The sequence below is a fragment of the Brachyistius frenatus genome, unplaced genomic scaffold (genome assembly GCF_029030835.1).
Source record: "Brachyistius frenatus isolate BFR_SWC_R1_liver_20210118 unplaced genomic scaffold, ASM2903083v1 Contig_32, whole genome shotgun sequence".
Lineage (NCBI taxonomy): Eukaryota > Metazoa > Chordata > Actinopteri > Embiotocidae > Brachyistius > Brachyistius frenatus.
Window position 1 is genome coordinate 3,807,427 of NW_027210631.1, and position 23,460 is coordinate 3,830,886.

The 23,460-nt window shown below is 44.3% G+C and overlaps 1 protein-coding gene across 5 annotated transcripts in view; it reads right to left on the minus strand.

The window, feature by feature from the left end:
* Positions 1 to 23,460, minus strand: part of nav3 (neuron navigator 3) — a 212,302-nt gene that overhangs the window by 85,040 nt on the left and 103,802 nt on the right. For 4 of the 5 annotated variants that reach the window (XM_069700178.1, XM_069700177.1, XM_069700175.1 and 1 more), the window contains exons 7-9: positions 18,616 to 18,758; positions 11,139 to 12,249; positions 5,480 to 5,595 (exon numbers count right to left, since the gene is read on the minus strand). In XM_069700178.1, coding sequence (XP_069556279.1) covers positions 5,480 to 5,595; positions 11,139 to 12,249; positions 18,616 to 18,758 — 1,370 coding nt within the window. Of the gene's footprint in view, positions 1 to 550; positions 2,133 to 5,479; positions 5,596 to 11,138; positions 12,250 to 18,615; positions 18,759 to 23,460 lie in introns of those variants that run through there. The other variant, XM_069700180.1, reaches the window with a different exon arrangement.

Sequence of the window (23,460 nt, forward strand, 5' to 3'; positions counted from 1 at the left end):
TTACTCTCACGGGAAGTTAGAGCATATCTTACGGTGGCAAATTTTCCATTACACCTGCACAAATAGGCAGAAGTTAATAGAGCTGCTGCTGAGGTACAGCACGGTACCAGGTCGTCTGCTGAATTCCCAGTGCAGCACCTCCCAGTGCTGAACACACAACAGCGTGGCTCGTTTGCAACGATGACAGTTAATGACAAGGATGTAAACATGTTATCTGTCAACAAATTCAAACTGCTGCTGCTTTGGTAAATCTTGTGTTTGAGGATGCATGAACAACATCTGTGTGTGTGTGTGTGTGTGTGTGTGTGTGTGTGTGCGTGTGCATGTACTTTTAGAGCCTCTTCTCACAAATTCCGTCTAAATAATGTCTTAAAACGCTAATAGTGTCACATTTCCCCTTCAAAACTTAACATCATCATGTATATTTTTCTTCCAATTCCAAGTCATGATAATCCTCTAATGTTGGCCGAGTGCAAATAACAAATTCTATGAGTAATATTTAAAATATGCATGTTCATATCCTGAGTCATTTCACCGAGTGTTAACTTACGTGGGCGAGGTTGTGTGTGCAGCACCTGCTCCAGGTCGCCCAGCATGGTGAGGATCACCTCCTTATCCAGTTGAGCCGTTCCCTCACGTGGCCCCCCCCCTGAAACCTCCTCCTCTGCCCAGTACCCTCCGTCTTTCTCCCTGCCTCCCTGCTTCCCGCCTCCCCTGCTTGCCGCTGCCTCCTCGTCGGAGCGCCCGCTGCTGCCCTCCTCGTCCGTCCCCGCCCCCTCCCTGGACCTCCGCTGCAGCTCGGTCCTCGGGTGGCCGCCGTACGACGCCCGCTGCGGCCGCCCGCCCGCCGCCGTGCATCGCCAGGGCACCGGGATGAGGGAGTGCTCCGACTGGGAGAGCACCTTGGTGAGGGAGAGCGACAGGGATCGAGCTCTGGTGCCCCTCACACCTCCGCCCCTTGTGACCGCCTCCTTCCTGGGGCTTCCCTGCAGACTGCCTCCTGCCCGTTGCGCGGAGGACGAGTACGGCGAGGAGTTCTGGGGTTGGGAGAGACGAGACGGCGGGTCGTCGAGCTCGAAGGAGTAAACCCGCTGCTCGCCATCGCTGAGCAGGGTCAGGTTAGTGAGCGAGCGCTGCTTGATCCGCAGGTTGAGGTTGTCGGGGAGCGGCTGGGGAGGCCGTCGAGCCGGGCTGCCCCCCTGGTACACCGAGAACTCCGCTCCTCTCTTCATCCCCTCCCTTTTTCTGCCCCCCCCGGCTTACCTCTTCACCACCGGTGGCTCAGTGGCTGAAACTACGCGTGCAAGTGGATCTACCTGTGCGCTGCTCTCCGTTTCACATCTTGGCAGCGCTGTCAGTGAGAGAGCAGATGGAGGGAAGGAAGAATCGGAGATCGGAGGAGGCGAAGAGATGGGTCCCCGCGTCCCACGCCTCCGGACTGAGTTCCAGGCTTCGGAGGGCTGGAGGGAGAGCGAGCACGGGGCGAAGAGTGGGGAGAAAACCTCCCTCTCAGGCACGTAGGTGAAATCCAGATCCATCCTCAAGCCAGCCCATACTCATGGTCAGACGCTGAGCCAGACACAAACACTTATTCCTTCCACTCCGTCCCCTGTCCGCATGCTGTCTCTCTGCCTCCTTGGCTCCTTTCTCCTCTTGCTTCACCACAGTGAGGGGCGTGGATGAACGAGTCGCTCCATCTCCCGTGCCTCACGCGTTTCCCTCTCCCTCCTTCGCTCCCTCACACTCTTTATCTTCTCCAACGACAGCCTCTTTCATTCACTCTTATCTCTCTCCCTTCACTTTTCCGTCGCTCCTTTAATTACCGCCTCCCTGCCACACTTCTCCTGCCTCCCAGACGCTTCCTCCTCTCCTCTCCTCGCGGCGCGAGAATGATCGGGCGGTGAAGCCGGGCTCAGAGCTCTCGGTCTGGCTGATCACTCCAGCATGCAGCCTGCAGTACTCTCTCTCTCTCTCTCTCTCTGTCAGCCCCCTCTCTGTTTATCACCCTCTCTTTCTCTTAATCCCTCTCATTCTCTCACTTTCTCTTCACTTCTCACTCGCTCTTTTCTCTCTCTGTCTCTCTCTCTCTCTCGGTGTCTGTCCATCCCTCCCAGTGTGACAGTGACTTGTTTGGACAGTGCACCTGTAAGCTCGCAGCCCCCCCCCCCCCCCCCGCTGCACCACTCGACCGCCCCGACTTAATTAAATGCTATCTCCAGGAGCTAAAAACAGCGAGCTCGCGGCTTATCGTGGATCAACAATGAGACCACAGAGCCAACATATTCCCATCAATCACGGCGAGCGTTATTAGCCCCATCTCTATTAGTCACAGCTGTCTGCCACACATTCTCTAATCCTGGTTACCAATTGGTAGAAGAAAATGGAAGCAGCTACCTCGGAAAACTGTAATCAAGGTGATCCTAATCATGTGTTGACACTGTGAGAGTCTGCAGATACGCGGTTCATCATGAATAAATGTGTGCTATTATAGATACAACAGATCTAAATCAATACTTTGGACCTGATCTACTTTTCATTTCTACAAGTAATTGAACTCAAACATGTGAATTACGATTTTATACAGTGGTGCTCCTTTGATGTCTGAAAAATACCTATTGACATTGGCGTGTGTAAAATGACTCGGCTTGTCATGTGGTATCTGCGGGATGAATTTCCTGCTCAGACACTCATTCCCGCCCCTCTACGGGGAAACAGTCAGAAGGATGTGAGACGACCATGAAACCTGTGACAACAAAACGTCAAGTGTTTGAAATGGACCCTAAACAAAGGGAACGGTCAGCGCTGCAGTCTAATTTTGTCCTGGAAATGACGGGCTTCGGGAAAAACCACGACCGAAGCAAAATGTCTGGAATGTTGCTGCCGACCTGACATCCCCGAAACCTATAATCACGTGCTGTTGTTCAAGCGCGCCGAGATTCGGAGCGTTCCGGCTTCACTTTGAAACGGACATCTCGGTTTTCATTGGGTTCCCTGCCTGTTTGGTTTATCAGCCCAGCTGATCTCCACTGTTTCTATTAATACACTGTAAGAAGGGAGTCTGAGCACCGTTTGGATCAAGAGACACGCTCTGCTAAAATGGAAAACCCAAACCATTTACAAAAATTTTGGAAGGTTCCTCAGCAACAAAACCAAAAGAATCTGCTCCTTAAACAAATCAGAAACATTTCTACCGCAGATACGACTGATGAATTTCAGGCATCAAAAAGATCTAAGAAGGTTTCAATAGTTGCGACGTTGAACTCTTCATTTGAAACTGACAAAAGAAACAATGGAACTTGTGGGTGCCAGCGGTTTGTGTTTTGATGGTGTGCTGCCTGGTGGAACTTCTCGTCCAGCTCCTTGCTTGTGGTCAGAAACTCCTTTAAACTGGTCAAATGTCCCTCGATCCTGAACTCTCAGCTGCAGAAGCTCGAGCGCACTGTAATTAAAGGGCGACGATGATGTTTGCGGCCTTCACTCTTTTGAAACGAACACAATTTTAACCTGTTGTTTTCAGGCTGTATATTTGTGATGACAGTAATAGCTGAAGAGGGTTGGAAACTTAAATCTACCTTCAAGACCAGTAACTTTAACATCAAGACACTTCCTCGGCCCTACCAGGCTTCATGCCGCTCCTCTACACGCCTCTTAATGCTCCATTTGTGTGTGTAGCTTCACACTTACCCAGTTAGAGGTACTGCTCAACGTGGATGTGGCTCAGATATCTGAACTCAACCTGGAGTCACACCATAGCATATAACAAACCCACCAGTCCACTGCAGGATATCACATCGGTGTCACGTTTTGCCTCGCTCAGGTATAAACAGTAAGCTGCTTTAAGTCTAGCTACTAAAAAACCACATAGTTAGCTTTATGAAAAGATCATGATTTGGGTTGAATTAACTAATCAAATATAAGTAATGTTAAGTTATAAACGCTACGTTATGTAAGGAACTTGTGTTTAAAAAAAATCCACATCGCTCTCTCACAAACTCAACCCTGGTCTCCACGGCGACGGTCCTCGGTTTGGGTCTGGTTTCCATTCAAACAGTCCACACTTTAGTGACTATGACTCTTTATACTTCGTCATATGACCTCCGTCACATGGCCTTCCTTCTTCGACCCTTGTCATGCGTGGGTGGACTTTTCAGGCCGAGGCGAGGCCAAACATGACAACGGTACGGTGTTCTCGTGTGTATTTACAATCCCTGGTCCAAACAGAAAAAGGGCCCTGAGTTCTCGAATTCAAGAATCCAGATACGACAAGTAATACTTCTACTATCCTGTTCACTTGTACTTATGGTCCTGAGTTAGTTAAACAGTGGCTATAAGTCCATTCCCTTTGCTAATGAATGGTAAAAGATACGTCGGCTTAAACATAAACATGAGCAGAGAATCTCAGGTACCGCCCACACACCTATTTCTTCACAAAACATCCAACTCCCCAGCGCATCTCATCAAGTCATCCAGATCAGCTCACATAATCTCTGATTGTTGTCTCCACATATCTTCGCGATCTCGCATCTCAACCAATAAATGACCAGCATTGAGCTCACATTCAAAACTACTTCCCCTTCAACAATATAACATAATATTTTCAACTATGCGTCTGGCATTTTTTTAAAGCCTATATATTCCACAGCTTCTTTTACAGTATATTTCAAATGCATCTTTTCCCTAATTGAACTGAGAGCATCGTCTTTAACATCAACTATATTACGATGCACTATATTTTATGGTGACACAAGCATACGAGACACTTTTGCTTAATCTTGGGTCGCCGATCTAATATCACTGTAATCATTTCATGCGGTACTTTACAACAGCAATCCTCTGCTGAGACTAAAAATGATAAAAGCTGTGTATGAACTGATGAGAATGCGTCATGGTTCCTGGTTCCTGGTGGTGATGCAGCACTGGGACTGTAGCAAACGATGGCAGCCTGCAGGGATGTAAACACAGAGCCACAGATGCTCCCTGTGTCCGGCTGTCAGCGCTGACCTTTTCCCTTCTCTATATGAAACCAGCTCCGAGCAGGGACCCCCCCCCCACACACACACACACACACTAGTGCATCGTGCCAGCCACAGCAGTACAGCCTTCAAAAAGTCTCTAATCTTGCAGCTACTTTTTACCTACATGATATTCCATTAATAGACCCAGCAGCCTCCTCTTTCACAAATATTACAAAGAACAGCTAATCCATAATGTAATACAGAAATTGTAATCTAAGCTAACACAATTTCACATCTCCTAATGAAGTGAAGGAAAAGGCGATTTTCCAAATACTTCCTTTCAGAATTGCAGCAGCATTAAGACCAACAATGAATAAATATAGATCCCAGACAGCAGATGAAGGTTAAATTCCCATATGACCAACATTATAAGAGACCAATTGTACATGTGCACATTAAAACGCCCACGCGGAGAAACGGTCTGTACATGAAGCCCACATCACGTGTGTTTGACCTGCTCTTACCTGATATCTCCTCCAGGCACTGTTTGGCTGTCTTGCTGTAGACCAGCTCTCCCTTGGTGGGGCTGAGGCAGGGGTCGGCTGGGGCCACCATGGTGCAGTCATTTTCTGAGAATGTCCTAAAGGCACAGAGAACAAATACAAACACAGCCGTTACCGAGACAGGCTGAAATATATGCTAAACTCCAGCTCCACTGCAGACAGTTTTTACTGCTGTTGGTAAAAGCCGCTCCGCTGTCGTGTTCATTCGGCCGTTTTAAGCTGTTTTCTAGATGTCACAATGAATGGTGACCCATATCGGTAATCCATAAACTGAAAGCTCACAACAATAATTTCCTTTCCAAAGTGTGGCAGTAGATTGTGTTTCTAATGGAGATTGTTTCAGATCGCTTTCGTTAATATTTGTCTTGGTAATTGAATATTTATTTGTAACCTGTCCTAATTTCCCTCCTTTAAGATAAATATAAGTCAGATAACTTTTGTGTTCCAGTTCATAAATAGAAAATTCCATCTCAACTTAAGAGGAACATTTTTTAGCGTGATCATTATTTTTCCAGGAGACAAAAGTTAAAACAGCCCCATTTCGATCTTGTTTACCATGGCACCGAAAACTGCTGCAACATAAAAAAAAAAAGAAGTATCTCATAAACATTTTATGGTCTGTGGAGTTGCTAAAATGTTAGAGTGCAAACAGTGAGTCAAACAGATACATCTGTTGAAATGTTGAAGGTAAAATAACCAGATTTTATGGTTTAATTTGCTGCAACATCAATAATTCTCCCTCCTTTGCTGGTGTTTCTGTGATGTTCAGCAAGTTACATATTCAACAGATGGACACCTCGAAAGGGAGGAGGGGACGGTCTCGGATGAAATGTTTTCAGAGAGTGTGTGTGCGTGCGGGAGAGTGCATGATGTATGTGTTTGTGTGCATCTGTCTCCTGTCAAGCCTGAGCTGCATCACGCTCTGCTGTTTGTTTGCTGATCTGAAGAAACACAGAAAGAGTCCAATACACTCCATGAGATAATGGTCTTACACACACATACACACTTCAGACAGCACAGACCCATGCGTGCACAAACCAAAAAACAGAACAGACACACAGTGAGAGCTGACACACAAACAAGCCGATGAAATGCACACGAACACACACACACGCACGCACACACACACACACACACACACACACACACACACACACACACACACACACACACACACACACACACACACGATGAAAAGCATTCAAACTCGCACTTTTAACCAAAAAAATCCTGAAATACTCGGAGGAAAACTCATGTACACACACTGAAACTAAACCACAAGGGGAATAGCATTCATACCTACCACACACACACACACACACACACACACACACACACACACACACACACACACACACACACACACACACACACACATCAGGGACCACCACCACCTGCAGAGCTGCAGATAAAAATTGGCTTCCAATTGCGACAGCGGCATCAGTCTGTGACTTCAGCTCATGTGAAAAAGCTTTTTCTTCTTCCTGTGAGCTTCCTCCACCTCAGTGGATTCATGAAGACAGAGACAGAGATTTGTTTTACTACCACTGCTGTACAGAAAAATATGGATCCAGGATAAGAGACTGGGTATGTGGGGGGGGGGGGGAGTAACTGGTGCAGTAATCAAAAAATTGTATTTAACAAAAAATGATTCTGACACTTTCAAGAGGAAGGTCTGGTGCTGTGATTCAAACGGCAGTAATAAGTCTGTTTACACCCAGTATTAACATGCATCCTGGGTGATCCACTCCTAAATGGACAGCTCCAAGTACACATTTTAAACCACCAAGAGTGCACTGAGAACGTTTTGAGATCCAATGACATTTGGAGGTGGTCTGGAACGTATGTGCCTGTATTCTTTTGGCATTCCTGGGCTACATTAAAGGACCAAATATTCAACTGAATAAGCAGAACTATCTAGGAAAGTAGGAAACTTTATCTGCAAACTAAACTGGTGGCTATAAAACAGTTGTTTTATTAAACAGGGGGGAAAAATGGTCTACCTGATGCTTGTTTTACTGAAAATTCTTCTGGATTTATTTTTATGAGTTTATTTGACATTGTCTGTAATTTCTGACACACCTGCATGCATGCACAGTTCATTTCCCCATCGCAGCAGAGCCTGACCCTCTAAAACACACTGGACTAATTAACTCATCTGAACCCGAGCTAATTGTGACATTTATTAATAAGAAATAACATGTGTCAAACATTTTCGAATTGACGGTGCATTAAAATGTGTGTCGATTTGAACTGATAATTTACTAAAAATCCAAAACACCTTAAGAGCGAATGCAAACACACAAGACAACAAATATACCAATTAGCTTTCCAAAAGGTCTCCCAGAATTACGCACGGAACATTAAGCGCCATTCAACTCCAACTCAGTACAACAAACTACAGTTCATAACTACCTCTAGATAACACGTGCCACGTCTGAATATGAAGGTATTGCAACAGATACTAACCTGGTACCTGTTCGGGGGTTGCCATAACACAAATAATTTCACTTCTGCCTTCCTTTCGCCTTCTCAGACAGACTACATTTGCGTCTGTGTTTAGCTCCGGTTAGCGCGACAGGAACTAAAGCGCCTGCCTTTCAAAATAAAAGCGTCTAAAATGGAAAAGGGAATAAAGACCGTGCAAAGTCACAAAATATTGAATAGTACAAAATAAAAGAGTAAAATTAACTGTTTCACATGGCTATCTTTATCTAGAGGTAAAAGAAAAATGGGATATTTTACAATGACGTTCCAGAGACGTTCCACAGTTGTGCCATTTTGTTAAATACCTGTTGATTTTCTACTGGCGTTTCTATACGTGTTTATGTGTTTATTTACTTATTTACTCGATGTACATGTTCATTTGCATTTAGATCAGGGAAGTGATTTGATGGTCGCTCAAGACGTTTGCGGAGATGCATTCTAATGTCAGGTATCAACAGACCTACTTTCAGCTGTCCACTTGTGATCAGGTCACCCAGAACACATGTTCATGCCAAGTAGGAGCAGGTTTAATCTACATTTCTGCATATGTTATTTCAACAGATAATCCAAGGAGGAGGATGTCACAGCGATGCCCACATTGTTAGTCTGACAGGTGATGTGTGGCAAATAAGTGCTGAGCAACAAATTTAACTGAGCTTTTATGTATCACTGTTTTTTTTTCTATCATTCCTGATGCTGTTTTTAAACTAGTCGGGTCATCTTAGGTTATTGGAGCATGGGAAAACACAGACACTGAGACTGCACACTCTTTGTACATGTGTGTGAATGTGTGTGTCGGTGGGTGGGCGGGGGGCAAATCAATTCAAAATACTAAGTGCAGCGAAATCTTACAGGCAGAGTGGTGTTAAGAGCTTGGCGGAGACAACAGCTCAAAGTGGGTGGAGAAAAAGAAACCACACAAGACAAGGATGCTTAATTAAGCTAAAAATGATGGTAAATTGCAGCTCAGCGTGAGGCCATCACGCTCGGTATGCATGCAGACAGCTTCGGGTGGGGCCTGCTGGTGAGGAGGAACATTTATAGAGAGAGACGAGGGGGTTGAAAATGGGAGCTTCAGAAATATACCTACAGGGAAATGTGTTGGAACAGAGCAGAAAGGTGGGACGTGAATCTGCACAGTACCTCACACACAAAACCCTATTCATCAACAATGCCTATTAGTTTGAATGCACTATTATCTAGTGTGTAGAGATCAATGTCTACAGGCCACAACAGCATTTACAACAGAGACAAAATCAGTTAATTTCAGTGTAATCACCACAGTCCTTGCATTCCCTCACGGATGTGAAATAAATATGCATGCGTTTCTTTTCGAGGCTAACTTGTTCCCTTGTTCCCTCAAGAACTCTTTATTGAATTAAATGATGTTCAATCCTCAGAGCAAAATGCAAGTACAGAGACAACAAAAGCAAGCTTGTAAAGCTGGTGTGAGCGATTAGCGCTTCCATGTTCCTGGTTTAAAGTTAGCCATTAGCATGACAAGAAAAACAGATCGCCGACTAGTCCTACATTTATTCCCTCACCCACCCTTGAACGAGATGGAGGAAGTATTCAGATCCTTTACTTGAGTCCTGCATGACAAATTGTACTTAAGTGAAAGTAGTGAAGTATTAGCAGCAAAATGCACTAAAAGTATTCAAGTGGTTTGCTCTCTCTTACTGATGTATTATTATATATGACATCATTAGATTACAACTGAAGCATAATTCTTTGGAGCAGCTGCGATGGATGTCGCTTCCTTAATTTCACTCAATACGGCCAAAGTTGGACTCTCTACTTCCAATTACTGGCCAAGATGGCAGCAGGCTGCGAGTGCAAGTCCAAATTTCAAAATGTTCCTTCAGCAACCAGTGGGTGACATCACAGATGGTGCATCCACTTTCATCTGCACTCAGCGTTTTCTCTGTTTACTTTTTGCTCACTGAGTGGGCTGCTTATGGTTTTACAGTTTCGGCTTTGGTTCCCTTCTTCTTGACTGACCAGCTGACTGGTAAAAGTGATGCTGGAAAGAGGCACCGCCAGAGCTGACTGTGCACGGCGGAGGAGGTAGTGGGGTGACGGATTAAGTTATGTTTAATAGGATTCCTAACTCCCTTTTCTCACCGAGCACAAAGGCATCCCAGAGACTTCGGTGGCTCCTCTATTATTTTGTTCCCCTCCGGATTTACCCACTGCCTGCACCTCTGATGGCTGTAACGTCAGGGAACCACGCGCCAGCTGCATGCTTCAAAACAACACTGGTTGAATGAAGAGCAGGGGAACGGGTTCCTGAGCGTCGCCGATGTCTGGATCCTCACATCAAAGATGAGACCCAGACAGTTCAATAATAGGCTTTGGCAAACAGCAGGCAGTGGATGTTAATTTGTTCTGTAATGACTGTGAAGAGATGTGGAGGCGAGAGCGAGATGCACGGTGGGGAGCGCCAGCTGATCGCTGGGAGAACTCCAAGATTTCATGCGGTGTGTGTGAGCGACTGTAAGCATGTGTGTATGAATGTCTGCAGGTGTGACTTTGAGAAAAAAAAAGGTCAAGCAATTGACCACTCTGGGGAAAAATGTGTAGGGGAGAAGTAAATAAACAGCTCAGCTCCTCCAGTTTGTTTCCAGTGGACGGTAATACACACGAAATAGACACGCCGGTCCTCTACAGCAAAACGTGAAACAACGTTTCAGCCTGCATAGGCGCGACAGTTGCACTTTTCGAAAGCATGAAACTAACACGGAAATAAATGTCATGTGAAGCGTGACGCAGACTGCCATGTGGAGGATGAGGTTTGAATCCAGGATGTGACAATGTTTTTGTTGAGTTTTTTAATTTGTTTTATTTCCAAACCCCAACCATGTGTTTTAGCTACAAGTTTTATTTTCCTGCAGTGACATGGCTCTCCACATGCAGATGGTTTCATGTTCATCCACAATAGGAAAACGTGTAACTGTCACACTTAGACAGGCCAAAGCGTGGCTATTTCACGCTACCGCGTTACGCACGCGCACGCGCGCACACACACACACACACACACACACACACACACACACACACACACACACACACACACACACACACACACACACACACACACACACACACACACACACACACACGTATATCTCACCTGTACATGAAGGGGGCCACAGTGGCAGTATTGGGGTGGTTGTGCTGCTGCTGCTGAGGAAGCTGAACGACTCCATTCCCTCCGAGCACTCCTCCACCTCCTGATCCTCCTGCCAGCGTCCCAGTGGACGCGGACAGCGCCGATGTGCTGGTGGACGAGGTCATGCTGGTCCGTTTGCCCTCCGGGCCCCCGATGGAGCGCTGTATGTAGAAGCTCCCGCCTTGCCCTCCTTTCGTCATCTTGGCTCTCTCTCCATCTCCTCCCCGCATGTTGCCGCTGCTGTTCAAGGCGGTCTGGCTTTGGGTCTGGGACTGACTCTGAGACTTTGCTGACGTCGTTGAGGGAGCTTTCAGGCCTGGCTTTGGGATGCAGGTGGAGGCGCCGCCATCTTTCTTCCCCGACGATGACTTCCCTCCCTTGGGGATGAGGCTGCCGATTTTGGAGTTCTTCTTGGTGGAGTCAGCGAACGCCTCGCGCTCCTCTTTCGGTGGAGAGCTGTCCTTACAAGATTTCCCAGACTTGCTTTTGTCTTCCTTGTCTTTGCTCGAGGACGTGGACCTGCCGGCAGAAGCCTTTGAATATGAAGAGGAGGAGGATGAAGATTTGCTGGCCACAGAGAGGGATGATGCAGGGGTCTTTGTGGGCATTTGTTTGGCCGTGGCAGTGCTACTACCACTGCTGCACACTGACCCTGTTGGCATCAGTCCATCCTCACCGTACTCCGACAGGTCGTCTTCCTCCTGTAGAGCCATCTCCGCCACAGACGGTGACGATCTTGAAGCTGATCGAGGGTTAATTAGGCGGAACTTGTCCAGCATTGACCTCTGAGGAGGTGCAACACCCGACCCTACTTTGGAACCATCGCTTCCGTGTGGCTGGAGGCCGTCTGGAGTCTGGGGGGAAGGCGTGGTGGAGGGTGAGTGCGTAGGGCTCGCCAGCATGGATGAAGTGGCGCTGTGCTTGAGGTTCATGGACTTGCTGCGCCAGGACTTGCCAGCGGTGGGTGAAGGGATGGCAGAGGCCAGCTGCTGCCCACTGAGGCTGGTGGGAACCACCCCACCGATACCGCTCCCGTTCATCCCGCTGGGAACCGGGATGCTTCTCACCGCCTCTGAACGAGGGAAGAAGGGAGATAAAAAAAGAGAGACAAGGATGATCATCAAAAACGGATGTTTAGTAAATCACAGGTGTTACATTTATCAATCACATCTTCAACTGAAATAAAGAAGTCGATGATTAAATTCACATAGTGGAACAGAATGTCTGTTTATGATACTATATATGGATTTTCTGTGAAAAGTATTCGTTTAAATTATGGCAAACTTCTACAGGCTTCCTGGATTTATTTGACAAGAGAAACTGAATCAGAATACGCCACTGTCTTCTTTTATGGTTTAACACACATTCAGCTCAAAAGTCAAGCAGAAGGAGGAAACTTTCACGCGATTTCATTGCCGTGTAAAGTAACAAAAAAAAGAAAAAAATGATCTGATTCTCAGTTGACAGAATATCAACAGAAAAGATTTTCACTGTTATTATTTCACTTGTGTCTCAGGAGTTTGCTCTCAACCGTGCTGTACCTCCTCGTTCAGACTTCCACCCCCTGATTTACATTTCTTAGCAGCATGTTTGCAGGTGTATCACAGCGCTTACAAGGGACGGGCCGCGATGCTGTAGCCATGACAACAAACGAAATAACAGCAGCAATGTTTATCAAGCAAAGGAAACCATCCGCTGCGGTCAGAGTTTGATCTCTTCTGGACACATTTTCTTTTCAAACTTCATCCGTCTTTGGTGATAAAAGTTTGAGGGGTTATTTTGGATTATCGCAGCAACATTTCCTGAACCGACCTACTTTCATATTTGTGATTTTCTGCCTTTCCTTCCTCCTCTTCCTCCACAAACCAAAATGAACAGCCGGAATTGTATTGCACCAAGTTATGTTATACATTTACATAGTGACTGCAACACATAGGAATTTACTTGCAGCACTTTTTCAGTGAAATTGGCAAAACAGCCAAGCCTCACAGACACAAACGGAGCACGTAAGGATCCATCATGCATGTTAAAAAAAAGCATTTCGCCGCCTGCCTCTGAGCACTGACCTTTACACACACACACACACACACACACACACACACACACACACACACACACACACACACACACACACACACACACACACACACACACACACACACACACACACACACACACACACACACACACACACACACCCCACAGACCATCAGTATGTCTCTCTTCCCTTCCCCCTCCCCATCCCCCCTCTCTCTTAAACTCACAGCACCAGGATCCACAACCTGACAGATAAGTATAGTATTTGCTTCAGGCAGGCACAGAGATATAAAACTTCATCTCCCTCCAGATCAGAGTTTGAGTTACTTTCAAACAGAAGGAGATAAGTAGAGGAGAGGAGGAGAGAAAAAAAAGAAGAAGGAAAAAGGCAGAGTTATGATGGGGGCAGGAAATAAAGGGGCGACGGAGTGACAACATGAAGTTATGCGCCATTAGACTGAGTGTCTGTCTGGCTGTCAGTCAGCGCAGTGAGCAGGGTTCAGCTGGCTGTGAGTCACCTCCAGTCTGCAGTTTAAAGCCCCTTTGGGCAGGAGGGAGGAGGAGGAGGAGGAGGAGGAGGAAGAGAGGGGGGCGCTTCGCATTCAGCTGTGGTCGGAGCCGAGACACTTTAACCGGCTTACGCTTCTGACACCATCCTCTAAAAGCTTAAAACATGCCTGAAAAAAAACGCCTTGGTATATCTGTCAGGCAACAACAGAGACTTTCTTTACATACTATTGTTTAAAATGGAACGTGGCAACTGGCTGTAAAATGCCCAATAATATCCAGGCTCTAATTTAAATGGGTTTACACCAACATAAGAAGGATTGTGTGGGTATTATAGCAGCGTTAACAGAAACTACAAGGGTTTAAAAAGAATTGAACACGTCTTTTTAATGTTTCTTGGGCAGCAGCGAGTTGTTTAGCCAGTTCAGGAAAAAATATATTTAGTTGATTGGCAGTTGCCATTTAGACTAATGTGTTTTGTGCTGAATTTGATTCCTGAATATACCATACAAATGTGTGTTGTTAAATAAAATATGACTTGGTAAACAACCTGAAAAACTATTTAGCCAATAAAATGTATTCAAATTAGAGAACTGACTCTAATTAGTTATCTCATTAGTGAGTGAGTGTGTGTGTGTGTGTGTGTGTGTGTGTGTGTGTGTGTGTGTGTGTGTGTGTGTGTGTGTGTGTGTGTGTGTGTGTGTGTGTGTGACGTACTGTAAGTGGTGTTGGAAAGTGGGTGACTGCTGGTATATAAACGCTTGTTTTTGTTTTTACATTTATGCATGCAGATCTTTTGATATGCAAGCATAAGCAGTTGCATATGCGAACACTGTGTGTGAAAGTGTGGCTGTACATTAGCAGAACCTTCTCTTGTCCATTCACTGTTTTTGATTATACAAAAAGGCAACAAACTGGCAGCTACCCTGTTTTCCCATCATGAGCTGGCAGGTTAGAAATCTGAGATAGATATTGGTTAGACCCTCATCAGGTGCAAAGTTGGTGCAAAGAAACAACAACCTTATTTATTATTTTTTTTGTATTTCTATGCGTATTTAGATAATGTGACAATGGCACAAGTGCAGATTAGAAAGCATACATTGTGTGTTGTTTATGTTGCCCCTCATCTTAAGAGATAATGGGGTGGCCCTGAAGATAGTTTATGAAAGCGGTTGAAAGCATTTGTGTGATTCTGTTTCTGTCTGTGTGTGTGTCTCTGTTTGTGTCCAGTCAATTAACCCCGTCTTTAGAGATCCCCCCTCCTCCCTCCATCCCGCCCCTAGAGGCTGTGTGTGTTCACAGCGCCACCACACTTTTCACCGTGCGGTGACTTGCCGTTGCCGTGGCAACAAACTCTTCCTTTTTTTTTTTTTTTTTTTTTTTGCCTCAGCAGCCGAGGAATGAAATGTCATTTCTTCTGGGCGGCGGTGGGTGGACCCAGTGCTAACAAATACAAGCAGGCACATGCACGCATGCACACACGCACACACACAACTACATGCCAGATTCCTTACATAAGTGAGCATGCATGTTTGAAATGACACATGCCTGCACGGAGAAACACACATGTCTACTGGTCATTTACAAACCCACTGTTACATGCAACAATTTCTGTTCCACTTATGCAGCTTGAGTATTTGTAATAATCCAGTTGAATCTTTTTCAACTTTAGCTGCTCCCAGCATTACATCACTATCAGACAGATAGTGTTATAAATCACCACCTTGCAAGAGGAAGTCAGCAGCTTCTCCACTTAGCTTTTCATGACTTTCACAATCGCCACCTCATCCTCATTTTCAACAACAAGCAGACAAATCACCAACAATCCTGTCTTCATACAGATTTTGCTTATAATAAAATAAAATAAACAAGCTTGTTTATGCTTCAGTTTATTTGGCTGAAGTTAATTAGATAGTTGCTTGGTAACAACAATGATGCAATGCTCCTTGTGCCCTTTGAGCTCTTGTTTTCTCTGGTCAGAGCTTCACTGTTTGTGAACAGACAAACAAAACAAGATTCTAATGGGCTCACAACTTCCCCAAGAGGCTGCACGTGTCTATGAATACGAATAATATATAGGAACGTAAAAAAACACGCCTTTCATGTGCCGCCATCTTTACAGATCAGACCAGCTACAGTATATAATCCTTAATATCTATATTGGGACGTAAATGGGATCTACAAACAAAACCCCAAAAATTACAAAACAAGTAAGATTGAATAAAAAGGTAGTGAAATATGACAGGAGAAAAGGAAACTAAGGAATCAACTCAAGGAGATGTATAAAATGATTTCAGACACTTCCTGTTTCTGTTTGTCTGTTTGTTGTCTCTGCTGCTTGTTTTTGCCCAGCAGGTTCTGGCTGCATGGCTGACATTTCCCACGAATTGATTTTTATTTCAATTTTATTTTAGACCAAAGTACAGTTTCCTCTCCCCTGCAGTGATGCTGCAGCACCTGTTGGCTTATCTCTGCAAACTGCGGGGTTGTCTTCTGGCAGGACTCTACTGCGCCGTGTGACTGGGCCAGAATGAGACAGATCTGCCCTTTAATATATCCTCCTATTCTCACAAAACAAGACGAAGTGATCAGGCAGAACCTCTATAATGGTATTGACTGAAAAACTATAATCTAAAATTAAACTAAACTAAATTAAGACTAATACACATGTCAGTTTCTCAGTAACTCCACATCCCTCCGTGCTTTGATTTCACCCACAAACTGTGTGATCACACACTCCCTGTTCACCCCTCCACTCCTCTCCATTCATCATCTTTCACCATGCCTTCCCTCCTTCTCCCGTTGAGGAGTTTGGGGTTCCTGACAGAAATCGCAAGGGTGAGGGCACATGTGAACTTTTAGGATTGAAAGGAAAAGAAAGAAGAATTCATAAAGTGTGTTTTCTAGAGGCATTTCACTGCTGATGCCACACTGCATCTCTCCTCCACTGCACTCACCACCTACTGATCCTCTCTCAGCTCAGTGTGGGTTTTTCTCAGTGACTATGCAATACTTTAAGATTAAACATATTTTAGACAAAAGCAAAAGCTTTGTGATTGTAATAGCAGGAAGAGTTTTGGCTATTGAGAGTATTTTTTGCATTTATTATGGGTGCAGTAAAGATCGACAAAAAATGTGGGCAAATAGAGCAGGGGAATGACGTGCAGTAAAAGCTGACAATAGCGCCCCCAACAGGTGACTAGGGGTTGCTATGGCACCCATGATAAATGTACCCCCCCCTCCAACTGACACGCCTCAGTCCTTCTAATTTCTTTGCAATCTCTTTTGTTGCATCATTTTATGTCGGGGAATTCAGGTTTTGTGACTCTAATTTAGTTGACAAGCTGTTTTTTGTCCACTAGCATCTCATGTATTCTGACACTCTTGACACGAGTGAACAGCACTATTGCTGGTTTCTATTGAAATTCTGATTCTATTTCTTAGGTGCTTTGCGGTATAGGGGGCTACGCATGTTCTCATAGAACTAGAGTTACATCCAGATTCATGATTTTTAGATAAATCTCTGGAATACCATGTTGGTTACTATGCAATTATTCAAATTGCTGAAATGATAGTTTAATAAAGTAATAGAGTGTGAAAGTGTTGTGAAACATTAGGTCAGTTTTGCACCCACAGTTCATTATTTTATTCTATAGAATACAGACCTACAATTACACCGTGTAGCCACATGTAGAAGTTAAGGCCACCAAGAAATTTTAGGATTAAAAAATAAATAAATTGGGATATTTGTAAATAATGTAAAATATGATAGAATGGACATAAATTGATTCTTTGGAATTATCTTATAATAAATATGCATGTTTAAGCAGCCCATACCATTGATTTATTGATGAGGATGCATTCATAGTGGAATATGTTAAGATAAATAATCACTATTTGGCTGATCTCATGTGGATATCATAATCTGATGTTCACACGAGATTAGTCAAGGAATCAAGTATGCAAATTAATATACACTACAATATAATGTCTTTACCTTTGTATTAACCTGCTTACTCTTAATTTCTTCTATGCTGTATAGCTCTTCAAAATGTGCCACCTCAAGATATTCATTGGCAAAATCTCCCTTCCCCCCCAAACTGAATATTGTCTGCAGGCTCTGCCAACTGTGCATCAAACCAAGGACTCACTGCTGACAGTATTTGCACCCATGTGGTTTGCACCCTAACCCCTCAGCGGCTGGGTCACCTGCTCTTGATTATTAAAATGACAGAATCATGAGAAAGGTTTTAATTATTAGCCCAGTGTGAGCCAATATGTCCCGATAAATCTTCTGAAGGAGCCTTGGGGAAATCTTTAAGCTATTATAGATACAGTGAGTGAGCCAGGAGAAAAAAATAAATCTGTAATCGAAACATTGTGAGTTGATATATTTCCTCCCCACAACAGAGTGGGGCAGTTAAAATAACTATATTTGTGCAATAATCAGTTTTGTGTTAAATAAAATGCCGCACTGTCTCTGTAGGACTCTTCTCTCAAACACATAATCACTCTCATTAGCTTGATCATCCTTGACGGAGCAGCTGGCTGAATCTGCCCCTCTGGTCATCTTTCAAATGGCTGTGGCCATGCTGTGACAATTTTTCACCGCCTCCACTTAATGGTAGCCATTATAACTCACTTGGAATAAAGAGCCGGGGATGATTCAGCAGAGTGGTTAAGATTGGTGAAGTGAGGGAAACTGGACTTCCCTGCAGCCCTGGGCTCATCTGTTTGACTTGTGTCAGTGGTGCCATCAAGTGGCTGCATGGAGAATGTAAAATAGGTGCATCTACCTACAATCAAACTCCACTAAAAAGTCAGCTTCTTTAAGTGTTTTTTTCTCTGTGTGCGAAAGTGTGTGTATTGTGGTCGTGAATAAAACCCTCCTTACCTCGATCGTTGCCACTGGCATACTGAAGAGGCTTGCTCTTGTCGATGCTGTTGAAGCTCTGGCTCCGGCGGTTGAGGTTGGATGAGCCCGGGCTCCTGGAGGCCCCGCTGCCTGCAGCAGGTACTCTGGAGGGTCCTGGTAACCTGCAGGAGTAGAACAGAGGATGTGCATGACAAGACTTTGAAAATAATCCTGTTGATTTGCTTCAGTCAGAGGAATTAGATATCATATGAGCTTGAGCTGAATGAGGATGTCGATTTTGAGAAAAAAAACATTAGCCGGCCCAACATACATGTGAAACTTTGAGTCTTGTTTTAAAACTTAAATTTGAACCCTGAATGGTGTGGAAACCTGCTGGGAGTGAAAAGAAAGACAGAAAAGAGCATACAATATACGTTGAGGCTCAGTGCAGACAATAAGAAAGGGAAGGTTTGGCTTGTCATGAAAACTGACCCTGAACTCAATATGTGTCAGTGTGTAAGACGAAGAGAGATCAGGAGAGCTGTATGGGAGGAAGTGTGTGTTCCCTTGTGGGCCGAGGAGGAAGGATTAAAGAAGGAGATGAACTCTGAGTTGAGGTGAGAGTACGAGAGACTATAGCGAGAGTTTGCCTCACAATCATCTGATAGAGATCTGTCAGGGCAAACAATATGACGAAACAACAAGAACAAAAACTATTTTGTATACTCATGCTACAAGCATTCATTTCTTTCACTACTAACACTTCCAGACTCTCCTAACAGGAGATACAGTGTGTGTTTTCAGTCAGTCTCTCACCTCTTTCATACACACTCGTAGACACTTTTGCATAATCTTTTTTCTCTTGACATTCAAAGCTGCCGGTGTCAAATGTTGATTTACCACGCTGCAGCTGGAGGATTTTCACGACTCCCAGAGGAGCGTTAAAAGATTTATCTAATCAAAAACCTGTTGTTACTGTACAATAACTTTACACTGGATTTGTTTATGCACTTTGCCAGATGCTTTCATCCATCTGTTTGTCAGGTTTCCTTCAAAAAAGAAGAAAAAAAAAAGCTTTGGCAGCCGGTTGAAGGATCACGTCAGGATTTATGATAACTTGGATCTATTTCTACCGTGAATCCTATAACTAACTACATATGAGGTGATCTTAATAACTGATTCTGTGCCTAAAATGGGATCGTGTTTTCCCTTAATATTACTTTAGATTGTTTGTTGCATGTTGAAACAAAAAGACAAGAATCAGCAGAAACCCTCTTTAGAAACTTACAGAAGACACTTTAAAACAACAGCAGGTAAGTTAGTGGCAGGTAAAATAGGTAATACTGAAAAGAATGAGGTCACATCACAGGGTTAAATGTGTCTCCATTCTTAGTCTCGTCTTTGTCAATAATCAGAGGAAAAGAGAAAATAGATTTAAACAACTCGGTGTGTCTCTGTCTCCCTGTCTGAAATCTGTCCTGATGTCCCCTTAACAAACATAATCGATTCGCTATGCTGAATATGTCACTCGTGTCTGTATCGCAGATGGAGTCGAGATGTCGGAGGGGAAAGTTTTTTTTAAAATCCCGCAAGTGCTCAAAAAGCCACAGCGGGGGAAAAAAAAAACATACTGCATATGTTCCATTTTGTCTCTCAGAGGGACAGACTGACATGTAGCATGGACAACAGACATCTAGATTATTAAGAAACGTCTTCCTGCACTGATTTCTGTGCTCTTTTATTCCTTTGGCACGCAGGGGCAGCTATGATGACCTCCTGCAACTCAGTACTTTGTGCTTTAGAGCCGAGTCAGAGCAATTTGATTTTGATTTGTCACACTGATTGTGAGTGTGAGGGGGTATATGAGCATTAGTCAACAACAAAGTACCCCCCACAACTAATCAACCAAATCAATAGCAAAAGTATTTCATCAGGGAACAAAACTTCCTTGGTCTTTCATTTTTCTCTTCAACACTTTAACATGCGGGTCAGTAACGGAGCCAAACAGTTGATATGCCCTGTGGAGCCACATGGATCTGGAACATATTTCACACTGAGGACAAGTCAACATAAACAAGACTGAACAAGAGTTAATAATCCAAACACTAAGAGGTATTTGTTAGAAAAACAAGTCCAATCCTGTAATTATCCTGTAAACAAACGTGTTCCCTTCTGTCTGAAACGCTTTAGACGGAGCCTCTTTTAAACAATCTATAAACTAACAAATCCCTCTTGTTATGGAAGTCCTAGATTAACCTCATCTGTGAAAAGGAGTAGGTCTCCCTTTTTAAATATTTGTTTTTATTATCATGACTTGATTGTATTTGATTCTGGAAATAGAAAGAGATGTGAACAAAACAATTCTATAAGATGGATGCCTGACTAAAATGGTACTTTGATAGGGACATCCTGAAAGCTTAATGGTTACTGTGCATGCCACAATGTCCATGGCTTGATTCTAGCTGAGGAACCTTCCCTTCCCTTGTTTCCTGTCTACCTCTACAGAGTCTTTTCTAATAAAGGCAAAAACTTGAAATAACAATAATGATAATGATGCTAAAAAAAAAAGGTCAAGTTGAAAAGAAAGGTTCACATGCGAAATGAATTGCCTGAAAAAGTAGCGCTCCCAGTTCATCCTTTAACATCGTTTCAGTAGGACAGCCTTTGATTTGCTGGGGAAGGAAGCGCCACTTACTGATATGAATAAAGTGAATTAGGCTTCGAGCCCCAAGGCTTCCCAAACTAACTAAGAATCTGCTGCATTTTCTGATGCAACAAGAAACACAGAGAGCATCCTGTAAGATTTCAGTACTTCTATTATTGCAGCAGGAGGAAACGAATGGGATCTAAATGCAAAAATAAAAAAGGAAGTTTATTTGGGTGTCTCCCCCAGAAAAATAGAACAAGGCTCAGCGATTAAGTAACCTGCACAGCAGGAAGTCAGAGCAAAGCTGTCGAACGAGTCAGCCCGTGTGCTGAGCAACGCAGAGACTGTTTCATACAGACAATTGTGCAAAAATTAAATATGCACCAGTGCAAAAAAAACCTGACATGAAGAAGCAGAAAATATGCCAGTCGGTTACTTTGACTTTCTTTGAATTAATAACATCCTATTTCCACATCCAACAACAGCTGCCTGTTCAGAGATGCTGATCCAGGCCTGAGAGCGGCTCTGGTGCTCTGCCTGACTGAACTCGCTGGACGGCAGCCAGAGGTGGTCCTTGGCTCGGAGCGGAGGCTGCTGTTCACTGAGCTGAAACAGATGGACGAGTACAGTAGCAAACACATAATGCAGAGTCAGAGGGAAAGGGGTGTGTGTGTGTGTGTGTGTGTGTGTGTGTGTGTGTGTGTGTGTGTGTGTGTGTGTGTGTGGGGGGGGGGAGGGCATGAGGGGGCAGAGGAATGGCAGGGAGTCCTCTCAATGCTGAACCACTGCAGTGACTCCTGCATTCACAGGCAGATGCATGAATAGGAGTGATTGACAGATAAAGAAATTTGAAGAAAAGTGAATGAAGAGCAAAAGAAACAAGAGATTAGGAGAAAACATGCAGTGTGTGTCTGTGTGTGTGTTTGTGTGTGTCTTTGTGCGAGTGTGGAGGGAGGGGGGGGATCAGAGGAGGATGACACTGTGGCTGCAAACCCAGACAAGAGAAAATGAGAGATAAACAGTGAGAAATGAGAGAGGAGATTGAGGCAATTGAGATGGAAATCAGAGGTAGTCCCTTTTATCATAAGATTCTTTCATCTTCCAAAGTACATGTTTGATAATGCATCAGCAAAATGAAAACTAGGATGGACGGCTCTGCGACCTGCCGGTGAGGCCCATTAGCCACCGGCTGCCACCGGCTGCACTGACAGAGGAGAGCGCGGTTAAAGTAACCGGGGGCCTCATTTATAAAACATTGCGTGGGATCCATACTAAAAGTATGCGTGCGCACAAAAGCAGAACAAATATTCAGATTTATAAAACCGTGCACACGTACAGCTGCACGCGATGTTCCCTTTATAAATCATAATCCACGTGGAAATGTGCGCAGGTAGATCAGCCTTCAACACGCCCACATTCAACCATAAATGGTCAATGCAAAGCTTATTATAAAAGTTGATGCATATACAATTAGCCATGTGGATCAGTGGTTCTTTGGTGAATCGTGTAAACAACGGAGAGGAAACCCCCGGAAATATCCATTTTCCGACACAGAACTCGAGGTGTTTGTGGACGAGGTGGTGGATATGAAGCACATATTTTTTTCGGTGGCCAAAAACAAAAGAAAATACAGCGAGTGGTAACGTGTTGCTGCAGCAGTGACAGAAGTCCCACCGCGATGTCTCCATGACGCTGCGCTCTGTGCGCCTGGGAGCGCAGTGGAAACACGTTTACAGACAACAACTGCATTCAACTATACGTGTACAATATGAGAAAAATACATAAAAAACTGACGCTGTGTTCTGCAGTTCTTTAACCCGACGCTGTTTGACGTTTTCTTGGATTTTTACAAAAGAGGATGATGATTACTTTGCAATGTAAATGCGGTGAAAAGGACCGTGTTGGAGTGACAGCGCGTATGATATAATGAGCGGAATTAAATGTGAGATATAGATTTGCTTCTATCATTTACAGTCCAAAGTCGCTAATGGAATAATTAGGTCACGAGCAAAAATGACCCTTCTGGTTAGAATGTTAACGACAAAGTGGACCCATGTCCAAAGGAGATGTGACGTGGATCAGGTTGTCAGAGTTTGCTCACAGGTGCGCACTATTTACCGTCGAGTTTGTTTTTCTAAATCCCGGCTGTCGCGCGGGGAGTGTCGCACGCCTTTTTCAGGTCCTGTTTTGTGTGAACGGTTATAACTGAGGCCCCACCTCTTTTTCTTCTCATTACT